This window comes from Eucalyptus grandis, chromosome 2, assembly GCF_016545825.1.
Source record: "Eucalyptus grandis isolate ANBG69807.140 chromosome 2, ASM1654582v1, whole genome shotgun sequence".
In the NCBI taxonomy this organism is placed as follows: Eukaryota; Viridiplantae; Streptophyta; class Magnoliopsida; order Myrtales; family Myrtaceae; genus Eucalyptus; species Eucalyptus grandis.
Genome location: NC_052613.1, coordinates 15771086 through 15783038, shown reverse-complemented (window position 1 = coordinate 15783038; position 11953 = coordinate 15771086). Strand labels below are relative to the sequence as shown.

The 11953-nt window shown below is 40.5% G+C and overlaps 1 protein-coding gene across 1 annotated transcript; it reads left to right on the top strand.

Annotated features, from left to right (window-relative positions):
* The first annotated feature begins 2534 nt into the window (after positions 1 to 2534).
* LOC104424565 (probable ATP-dependent DNA helicase CHR12) lies at positions 2535 to 11458 on the top strand. The gene is given in 13 exon segments (XM_010037025.3): positions 2535 to 2900; positions 2902 to 3049; positions 3750 to 3906; positions 4125 to 4189; positions 4686 to 4874; positions 5169 to 5318; positions 6070 to 6456; positions 6771 to 7030; positions 7135 to 7353; positions 8339 to 8546; positions 8635 to 8788; positions 9059 to 9661; positions 10295 to 11458. Coding segments are annotated over 13 exon segments (3612 nt in total). The 5' UTR covers positions 2535 to 2733; the 3' UTR covers positions 11200 to 11458.
* Positions 11459 to 11953: the final 495 nt, after the last annotated feature.

Genomic DNA, 11953 nt, shown 5'->3' with positions numbered 1-11953 from the left:
GGCTGAGGAGGTAGTCAAGATGCATAGGAAATGTGTCAAAACTTTTCGGGATCTATAGATTCATGAATAGCCTAGAATATTCTCGAAGGTATTATACGTAAGGTATGCTTGTATTATAGGAGAGTTGGTAGATATGAAGATCGTATCTCCACCATTAGATGAAAGGAAAATCAACGATTGTAATTAAGTAGGCTCATGTATAAATAAGGGTCACCTCTCCTTCATTTGTATCATTCCTCAACTCCGATACAAAGAAGAGCAATAAAAGCATTCTCTTCAAAACACTTCTCTCATTAGAGTCTCTCGATTCTGTGTGCCAAGTGAGCGGCTGAGCCTTAAGCCTCAAAGAAACCCTAAGCGCCGCACCATCACAACCTCAAGTGTCGACCCGTAATAAGTGGTATCGGAATAAAGTTGTCAGGGCATACTTGAGAGACTTGGTGGTGCACATCAAGTGATCGAGAGAATGACAGAGTTAAATTTTATTGCTATTGCTGCTCCTGGAGACTAGGGTCTTGAATTCTTGGGCGCCTTAAATCAACTCGCTGGCTCATTGCACGAGAGGAATGATGCTCTCGAGTTCATTGTGGAATACCTTCGAGAGAGGAGATGTGGATGGTCAAAGAAGAACTCAAGGCTTGCAAGATGGCCATGGCGAGCAGGTTGGAATTTCCGTTCTCTCTTGATCAAACTTCAGTCATCCTTTTTAACCTTATAGTGCCTTCTTTTTCTTTCTAGAACGTTATAGTGCCTTGTGTAAAGGGTACTCATCGCTCATGGTACTATCAGGTCAATGACCAAGTGCACTTGGTAGAGGGAAAGGCACATAGAATTAGAATAAAATATACCACATCTAGAATGCGCTTTGATGCTATCATTTAACAATAAAACATTAATTGTCAAATAATCTAGAAAAGATTGTAGAAAATTTCTAAGGAGGTTAAATACTCTACTTGTTTCGTAAGAAATAAATAATTTGGAAAACATTTTCCAAAAAAATGATTAGTTGTATTGCTTGAAATAATTAGTTAATGGAAAAAGTTTTCATTATCAACAATAATTTATATATGAACAATTTCGTAGACAATGATTTTTTTTTTCGTTTATTCAGTTTTATAAGCAATATAATTGATTTTTTTTTTTTTTTTAATGAAAGTGTTTTCCAAATCATTGCTTTTCCATGAAATGAAGCGTTGATATCTATACACGATTCGAGATAATTGTATCTAATAAAGGTTAAGTGTCCTAAATCTATAGCAAAAGTAAAAATTAGTTTGTTGCATTGACAATGGACCTAACTAGTCCAAAGTACACACTAAATATAAAACTTAAAACTCTAAATAATCTAAATGTAAGATGGAGGATGAGCCCTTGAGAGTGGAGGTCAAGTACAATAATTTGAAGACTTCTGATTAATATATTGTACTTACTTGAAAATGCAGTGGTGGACATGTTACGTTCAGACTAGTCTTGCAAGCGAAGCAACCGAAGCATATCACCCTATGGAAGAATAGTGTGAAGGGATAAACTCCAGAGAAAGGAAAAAAGTACCACAGAAGCTCCAAGATCATGTCCTTCGGATCTTCCATTTGATGCTGGAAGCTGAGGTATGGCTCCTGTTACTGTCGCCTTACTGGTGTTTCGTTGGACATCGTTTCAGTTATATTTAAACCTGTGCTTGATCGAGAATACGTCGATACAAAGTCATGCTGCAATTTTGATTAGTGATTAGTATAGGCGACGATTTCAATGTGAGTTCATCTGATCTTTATCTCACTTCATTTGACGAAGTTGGTTATGTCAAGTGATGCTGATTGGGAGTGATGTAAGGTTGATTGAATTTGGCATTGAAGTTAGGAACACCGATGGAATAGTGGAATGAGTGTTGAGAAAGAGACCACGTAGGATAAATTGGAATCAATATCACGTTACTCTTTGTTTGTCTTGTCATGCATAGCCATTATGATCGAATGAATGTGTCAATTTTCATGGGTAAATTGGAATTGATACAATATCTACCTTCATTTAATTGGTTCGATGCTTGTCTAGCTCAAGCTCCATATCAAGAGGTCTTGAGCTCCGCCATGGCATCAAGCTAGAGCTCCATTGGAATATCAAATGCGACGCTCTCTAGTGAGGTTGAAATTCCGTTAATAATAATTTATTCTCTAAAATTCGGTAACATTTTAATGGAAACCTACAATTGGGGGAATGTAATTAAATCCTTACCTAACCTCTCCCCATTATCAGACCAAAATGAAAAGAAAATTAGGAATTCCATGCCCAAAAAAGAAACTCCATATGGATAATCTAGAAAAGAAATCAAAAAAGGGAAAGGAATTAGATGTCGGGCTCCCCTCTTTAAAACTCCACCGGCCGAACCGAGTGGCAGGTTCCGTCATAACAAGACACGCGCATGCCCATTCCGGTAATTCCACCCCCCCACAACGCCTCTCTTCCCCGGGCACAAAACTCACACGAGAGACACAGAAAAGGGAGAAAGAAGGCGCTTCCCTGATCCATCGCCAAAGCCTCTCTCGCTCTCATATTTTTGTTTTTTTTTTTTTCAATTTCTCACGCTCGAACTCAAAAGCCAAGCCAAGCCAGCCAGCATAAAAATCCAACCTTTATTTTGGCCCTCTTTTTTAAATAACAGTTAAAAAAAAAAACAGAGGGGAGGAGAGAAAGCACGCTGAAAACGAGCCGTTGATTCGAGTTCGCGCGCCTCCCGCCATGGTGGCTCAGCTCGAGAGCCCCCAGCGCCCCAGCCGCCAGCCGCAGCAGCCGCAGCAGCAGCAGCAGCAGCGGCCGGCGCGCGATGATTCGCCGCCGCTCGATGATCGCGCGGGGAAGACGAAGTCGCTGATGTGCGCCCTCGGCCTCATCTCCCGCAACCTCCCCTGCCCCCGACCTGCTCAGCGCCGTCTCCTCCATCTGCGACGACGCGGCGGCCGGCGGCGGCGGCGGGACGGGACGGGGGCGGGGGGACGACGAGGGCGGCGCGGGCGGCGGATCCGAGGAGATTCCGGCGGCGGTCGAGAAGGGTCCGGTGAGGGTTTTTTTTTTTCTCTCGCTCGTTGATCTTTTTTAGGGGGTTTTTGATGGTGCGAAGCGGTTCGCGATGGGGATTCTGCGGCGTTTCGCTTTCGGTTTCGGGGTTTTTGAAGAGATCGTGGAATGCCCGCGTTGTGGATTTCGGGGACCGGGCTGGGGGATTTTTGTGAATTTTAGGGTTTTTGCGCGGTTCCTCTTCAGTTTTTGGTGATTGCGTGCGAATTGTGGTGATTTTTTTCGGATGGCCGTCCGGTGCTATGTGAGGGTCTTGGATAGGGCGGTATTGCGAGCATATGTTAGACAAGTAGAGTTTTGTGGACTTCCTTGGGTTTGCGTATTCTATGGAGCAAACCCAATATAAATTTGGTTTCTTCCTTATATTGCCATAATTTTCTTTGTGCAATATTCTGCAAGATACGACGTCTCTCTGGTTATCATTCTCGCTTGGAATTTTGGTTGTTCTTGTTGTTGGAGCCTTATAATGGTTGTGCTTGTAAATTAGGTATTTGGGTCCAACCTCTATTGGGAGGTTTTGCATAGTTGTGAGTAATTTAGAAGCTATCATGTCATCTTATATCACTGGCTGTGCTTAATTATCGAGAAACACTATTTGCTCCTTCTAATGCTGGCTTGTTCGATTAAATTTCTGTTCTTCCCCCTTTCAAAATTCATGTTTTGTGGTACCTTTAATGCAGGTTGACCATGTTAACTCTGGCAGACGAGATTTACTTGCAGAATTTGAGGATGCCCTATTGAGACAGCGGATAAATTGCATGTCAGGCTCTAAACTGGCTGAATCAATGGAAAAGCGTCTTCAAAGCCAAGTCCAGCATCGCATAAGTGAACTTGAAGGTTACTATGGTCTCAAATTTGTCATGCATCCTCACATGATTCATTTTATACTTTGGCATGTTGTAGCACGAGTTCTCCTGTTTTCGAGAAAAAATATTAGTTAGTAGGTTGCTTATCGAATGCATGCATACTGCTTCATGTTCAGTATTCATCTAGGGCTTGAAGCCGCATGTTACACTTATTCTGTCTCTCTAACTGATGCTTTAAATGTGGATTAGAATTGCCATCAACTAGAGGGGATGATCTGCAGACAAAGTGCTTACTTGAACTTTACGGACTGAAGGTAAATACTTGCTTGACATTCTTTGGATTGTTTTGCTTATTACTTTAATCCTTATAAAATGCATTGTACAAAGGACTGTTCATTGGATCTTGATCTTGAGATTTTAATGTGATTATAGCATTTGAATGTTTTGTGTCGTGAGATCCATAACTCTTCCTTATTTAGACTGGAGTAATTGAAAAGGCTGCCGTCAGATGTCTGAATCTTTATTGTAGGAGATTGCTGACTGTGTTTGTGTGATGAATGGCTACACAAGCAGTAACTGTTTGAAATGTCTTGTGCATTCAACAGCAACTAGATCCTCATGATTAAGCTAGTGATTTCCTTGGCAACCTTTGTTTTGTTTCTTGGATTTTCAGTCAGCTATGTAGTTTAATGGTTGCATGGCGTAATTTATTTTTCAGCAAATGTGGATATTCATGTGTTTCATTTAGCTTTTGGATATTGTGGGATGATTAGAGTTCTGAATTTCCGGGGAAACACTTTTTTCTCTCAGCTAGCAGATTTGCAAAGTAAGGTTCGCTCCCAAGTGAGTTCAGAGTACTGGCTTCGTTTGAACTGTGCATACCCTGACAAGCAGTTGTTTGACTGGGGTATGATGCGATTGCGCCGCACTCCATATGGTGTTGGTGATGCTTTTGCTGTGGAAGCTGATGATCATTTCAGAAAGAAACGGGATGCTGAGGTAATCTAATTGGAGATGCACCACTTATTACATGGCTATGGAGGGGAAATACTGGAACAGTTTTGTGATATGACTTACATGAGATAAGATGAGATAATATCTTGTTAGGAATTCATTGTTAGAAATACATATGTACAATCTGTTCCTACTCTATATGGCAATAGCCAAAGTCCATAACTAACTTTGAATTGATGCACCCTTTAGTTACATTTGTTTTTCAATTGTTTATAGACATGGATGGGAATGTGGAGAAAAGCTTCTTTCTGATGCTGGTAGCTCAATTTTGATTTGCAGAGGCTCTCGAGATTGGAAGAAGAAGAAAAGAATCTTGTAGAGACGAAAAAAAGGAAATTTTTTGCAGAAATACTTAATGCAGTACGAGAATTCCATTTACAAAATCAGGCTTCTCTAAAGCAAAGAAAGCAGAGGAATGATGGGATCCAGGTGGGCATCCTTCTCTCCTATTCTTTTCTTTTCATTTATCTGTCACAAAATGGGAAGTCGATATTAGAATGTGGTTCTTGTGATGGTTTGGCACTGCAGGCTGAGCTCATATTTATTCTCAGAATATGGTCATCTTGAGTCAAAGATCTGATGCTAGGTCTATGTGGGGCATGCTGGATTGGATATATTCAGGCACATTAATCATCTGGCCTATGAAAGTTCTCGTGCACTTCAAGAGAATAGGATAACCTTAGTCAAATGAGTCCGCTAAACTTTTTCTTGTCTGGAAAGCAACCTTCATGCACTTGAAACAAAGAAGGTTGGGTTCTTTCAGTGTGAAATAGGATGACGAAACTACTCCAACTTAGAAGTGGGCTTGAAAGTTCCAGACTGTCCTTTGCTTTGTATGAGATAGTTTTACTCTTCATTCACATTTAGGGTAGTACTTTTATTTTTGACCAATTAGGAATAATGGCTCAAATCAGTTATGAAGCCTAATATTGGATCCGATTATTCTAATAGTGTTCCCAGTTCTATTTTGGAGGAACTGTTCACCGGGATATTTGGCTAATGTTGGATCTCAGAAGGTAACAACTTTACAACTGATGTGGTATGAACTGTACGGGTTCTGTTAGGCTGAACGCGACCATAAAAATTATCTGATGCATACTAACTATTAGGAGATAAGAATACATAAACTTCTGCTTTAAATGTTCCTTATCTCGATCCTTACAATTATCGTTTGATGCAGGCCTGGCATGCAAGGCAAAGACAGCGGGCTACCCGTGCTGAAAAATTGAGATTCCAAGCTTTGAAGGCTGATGATCAGGAAGCATATATGAAAATGGTAAAGGAAAGTAAAAATGAGCGATTGAATACGCTTCTTGCAGAAACGAACAAGCTGCTTCACAATTTGGGAGCTGCCGTCCAGCGTCAAAAAGATGCTGGACATGCTGACGAAAGTGAGGATCTTAAAGATTCTGAAGCTGATTTGGATGCTTCAAGCAGTGGAACTCCTGCGGATGGACTTCCTGAGGAAGAGATTGATGTCTCTGAATCAGATCGCAATGATGACCCCAGCGACTTTCTTGAGGGTCAGCGGCAATATAACTCCGCTATTCATTCCATTCAGGAAAAGGTAAAGCCATTGTTATCTATTTCTTTCCTTTTTTTGCATAAATGCCTTTGTGATATATTCTCTTACCACCTTTATGAGCTATAAAGTGATCTAAATGAGAAAAATTAGTGGCTTCAGCATTTGATCTCTCTGATGAATCTAAGATTCTTATCATTTGATTTTTCAATCTTTCGTAAAACCTTTAGAATGCTATGGAGGCACCCTCATGTGAATGGTCCGATATGCATTTTTCCACCGAAAAAATTCCATTACGTTCTTTATCACTTCAGTTTGCCTGTCTTTACTATAGTCTAAATCAATTGTGGATTCTACAGGTAAATGAGCAGCCATCCATGCTTCAAGGTGGAGAATTGAGGCCCTACCAATTGGAAGGACTTCAGTGGATGGTTTCATTATTTAATAACAACCTAAATGGTATTCTAGCTGATGAGATGGGGTTAGGGAAAACAATACAAACCATCTCATTGATTGCCTATCTTATGGAAAACAAGGGTGTTGCAGGGCCTCATTTGATAGTGGCTCCAAAAGCTGTACTGCCAAACTGGATTATTGAATTTTCTACTTGGGCTCCAAGGTCTCTCTCTCTCTCTCTCTCTCTCTCATGCGTATGTGATGGGCTTGCAGTTGCTTGCATGCCTCACTTCACTTTCAGATGCTTATTATTTTCTTCATGTCCAGTATTGCAGCTATTCTTTATGATGGACGTCTGGATGAGAGGAAGGCGATGAGGGAAGAGTTATCTGGAGAGGGGAAATTTAATGTCTTAATTACTCATTATGGCCTCATCATGAGAGATAAAGCATTCCTGAAGAAAATTCAGTGGCAGTATCTGATTATAGATGAAGGACATCGATTAAAGAATCATGAATGTTCTCTTTCAAGGACTCTTGTATCTGGGTATGATGCTACTGACGTTTTAGTTGCTTGATTAATCCACCATTGGTGCACTATGCTTGAACTGACTATTGCCATCAATATTGACATCTTTAACCGCTGAGAATTCTGTTTTTACTCATGTCATTTATAGCTGAGTCACTTTTGTTACACTGAACCTCTTTTTGATGAACTATTTATGCCTTATTTGCTTCATCAGCGATACTGCATAGTTGTCTTCCATCTACTATATTTTGTTAAACAACAAGGATAGTCATTAGCACTATCATGATTTGGTGTAGATGAGTAATACTCTTTGCCTAGATACGCATTGAAGGAGCATGTTACCTTTACATCAGTACAAAGGCAGTTATTTTCTTCTGCTTCCCTCGACCACCTTAGGAAAATCTCAGTACTTTAATTGCAGAATGTTTTTCCAGTATTTGTGTCAAAACCACGTTTAGAATAAAAGGCAGGTCCGTTTGTCTGCTATAGGTTGACTAAAAAATTCAAGGCTGGTGATGTCGTATTGCAACTATCCAATTGTCTAATATTGCTTCAACCCCCATAAAGAAAAAAATGTCTAATATTGCGTTTCGCTCTAACATGAGTTGTGTGTTCAGATACAGTTCCCTATTATGTGTAGGTCTTTAATGAACAGGAGATGATGGTTCAACTCCTTTAATTATTAGATAATGGTTTTTCATACAGATCTAATAAGTGAGCATTTTTTAGGTGTATCTTGATAATTTGACCAGAAGAAAATTATTAAATGTCTGTTGGTGCCCCAAGTTAATCCACATTAAACTGCTTTATATTGATTATACCATTAGAAATGCCTGCTAACAAAGTAAGCATATATGTAAAAGGTGGATTTTTGTTTTTCCATTTGAATACTACCTTTGAATATTTGTTATCCCTTTATGTCGTTATATCTGTTGGTTCAGCTGACTGATTTAGTTGGGATGTTTTGGGAAATGGTCTAATTAATGGAAGCTCACCTATGCAGTTATCAGACTCAACGCAGGCTTCTTTTAACGGGCACGCCAATTCAGAATAGTTTGCAGGAACTATGGGCACTGCTTAATTTTCTTCTTCCTAGTATTTTCAATTCAATTCAGAATTTTGAGGAATGGTTTAATGCACCCTTTGCGGACCGTGGTGACGTATCCCTCTCAGATGAAGAAGAGTTATTAATCATTAATCGTTTGCATCAAGTATGTATAAACCTTTTGTTGTCAAATTATCTAGTCCCACTTTTGACCATTTTCTTCTTTTTAATTAATTGTATGTTTCACTCTCAAGGTTATAAGACCATTCATATTGAGAAGGAAGAAAGATGAAGTGGAGAAGTTCCTTCCAGGGAAGTCCCAGGTTATATTGAAATGTGATATGTCAGCTTGGCAGAAAGTATACTATCAGCAAGTGACGGATGTTGGCAGAGTTGGGCTAGATACTGGTTTGTAGCTTATGCTCCTTGACCATTTCTGTATGTTGCAGTCCCACGACGTCACTTAACACCAAGAGAAACAAATATATTAGGAAGTGTATTAATTGTGTCATCTGTTCATAAATAAGCTTCACATGTCGTCCTTTAATAATGAATATTACTCTAATGGACTTGAATAATGAGAAGTAACTTTAGGGGCTTTGTTTTGGTTTCAGGTTCTGTTAGTCACCTGCTTACTTAAGCATATATGTCTTTGCTAACTAGTCTAACCCATTTCAGGATCTGGAAAATCAAAGTCTCTACAGAACCTCTCAATGCAGCTTCGCAAATGTTGTAACCATCCTTACCTTTTTGTTGGGGAATACAACATGTGGCGCAAGGATGAGATCGCCAGAGCATCAGGGAAGTTTGAGCTACTTGATCGCTTGCTCCCAAAACTCCATAGATCTGGGCATAGGGTCCTGCTTTTCTCACAAATGACTCGCCTCATGGACATTCTTGAAATCTATTTGCAACTTCATGATTTCAAATATCTTCGACTGGATGGTTCAACAAAAACTGAAGAAAGGGGGCTTTTGCTGAAACAATTCAATGCTCCCAATTCCCCATTCTTTATGTTTCTTTTGAGCACTCGAGCTGGAGGCCTTGGTTTGAATTTGCAAACAGCAGATACAGTAATAATATTTGACAGTGACTGGAACCCCCAAATGGATCAACAGGCAGAGGATCGGGCCCATCGAATCGGACAGAAGAAAGAGGTCAGAGTTTTTGTGTTGGTTAGTGTTGGATCAATTGAGGAGGTAATTCTGGAGCGTGCGAAACAGAAGATGGGTATTGATGCCAAGGTTATCCAGGCCGGACTTTTTAATACGACTTCCACGGGTGAGTTGTGCTCATGTGCTTAACCATCCACCAATGATTGCTCAATCACCTATTATGGTAATACATAGAAGTTTGTACAGTCGACAGATCTGAAGTGCGAAAGAAAAAGGGAGAAAGAAACTTGTAGAGTTATGTGAGATATCTGTTCTTTAAAGATTTACTATGGATGAGTAAGCTGTGACCTATCAGTGACTGGGTAGGAACTTGTACTAGTTGATTTAGCTGTGTTGCTTGCTTTAGATCTATATACACATGCAGCATGCATGCTTGCAGGTACACACAAGTGTGCTTGTTATGCCTTGCTTCTGGTTGAGAAGCAACTAGAAAGTGAGGTGCAGGAGTAGAAGGTAATTGTGTTATTTTGTATTCAGCACACTGATCAGCTGGCCAAATTGTAGCAAGGCCATTTAGACTCAGGAAGAAATTGAGTCATAGAAATTGCATATTTTATTCATGATTGTTGACCATGCCAGAGTCTTGGATTAATTTAGAATGCCGTATATTGCAGAAGTTGTCCAGTTTCTAACTAGTCTTATTATTTGGGTGATATAGAAAAAAATATCCGTGAAATAGTGCCTTTTGTATATTTCTCTTAATTTCATGTCTGAAATTCATGTTACTTTGATGTCACAGCTCGGGACCGAAGAGAGATGTTGGAAGAGATAATGCGTAAAGGTACCAGATCATTGGGCACAGATGTGCCGAGTGAGAGAGAGATCAATCGCCTTGCAGCACGATCAGAGGAAGAGTTTTGGCTCTTTGAGAAGATGGATGAGGAGAGAAGGCAAAGGGAAAATTACAGGTCCCGTCTCATGGAAGATCATGAGGTGCCAGAGTGGGCCTATTCTACACCAGATGCGAATGAAGGTAAGTCCAAGGGTTTTGATCATGATGTCAGCAACATCACTGGAAAGCGACGAAGAAAGGAGGTTCTTTATGCAGACAGTCTGAGCGATTTGCAGTGGATGAAGGCAGTTGAAAATGGTGAAGATATTTCTAAACTTTCTGGCAGAGGAAAGAGGAAGAATTACCCTCTTTCTGAGAGCAATGGGTTAATTGCTACAGGATCAGAACGGGGAAATGAAAATGGAGAAGAGTCATCAAAGTTCTCAGTAAAAGGAAAGAGGAGAGATGATATCGTCTCAAGTGCCAATGATTCGGCTAGTAATGATGCAGTATCGGAATTGGAAAGTGAAAGTAGGGAAGATATTTCTAAATTCTCAATTAAGGGGAAGAAAAAGGATCAGCTTCCTTCCGAGTCCACCGAGCTACTTCATGACAGTGCAGTTGACTTGGATGATGAAAATATGCCTTTGGCGAGTGAGGATAACAGTGAAGATACTTATGGTTCTGGGCTGAAGAGATTGAAGACTGAAAGCATCGAAAAACCTGAATATGAGGGTGCTAGGAGGGTTGGGTGGAACGGGCATATACTAACATGGAATACCCATAAGAAGAAGAGATCCAGCTATATGCCCAGCTCTTCATCAGACTCGAGGGGACCGAACTTTAATGGAAGAGGGAACGGATGGAGTTAGTCAACAATTTTTCTTGCTCTTTTGGTTCGTGCTCCATCCTTTTTATGGTTTTTCTCCCCTTCCCCTCTCTCATTCATGGGGTCGAGCTGCAAACTAGAATTCTGGCAGAAGTGGATTTTTAGGGGCAGCAAATAGTGACAACACCCGTATCTGAGGCTTATTGTCTGCTCGGCTTCTATTCATTTTAACGGACGAAGGCTGTGTTGTACCAGAAGCGATTCAAATTACCTAGTGTACAAAGATGTGTCCTTTCCTTCCATCTTTTGTCCTTTTTAAATTCGACGCACGTTCTTTGGATAGATTGACGACTGGGAGAAAGGTGCCAGAGTTGAATGAAATACTCGGCGAGAAAACGATACCAGATGAACGTGACAGGGCATAATTGCTTTTATTAATGGGGGTAGTCCTGGGGTACGACGAGGGATGGATCTAAGGATCCTAGCGGATCTTGACTCTTTGCATTTTTCCATAACTCCGATATGAAAGGTTGTAGGCGGGCTGTGCCTCTTTTTAAAATCCGACGTTGGTTGTGGAGTTGGTGGGGATCTGTCGCCTATATATCATTTGAAAGACCCTCTTTCACGGAGTACGTGGAAAATATATGATGACAACATCGTAGCCTGGCTCCTCCATAGGCTTTTGACCCTCTCTGATTGTTCTGGCTATCTGAGATGACGAGAGAGATGGCATTATGGTGGAACATAATCCACTCTTAAGGGCTGTCGTTGTTGAGTAAGCCTGAAACAAATCTAAA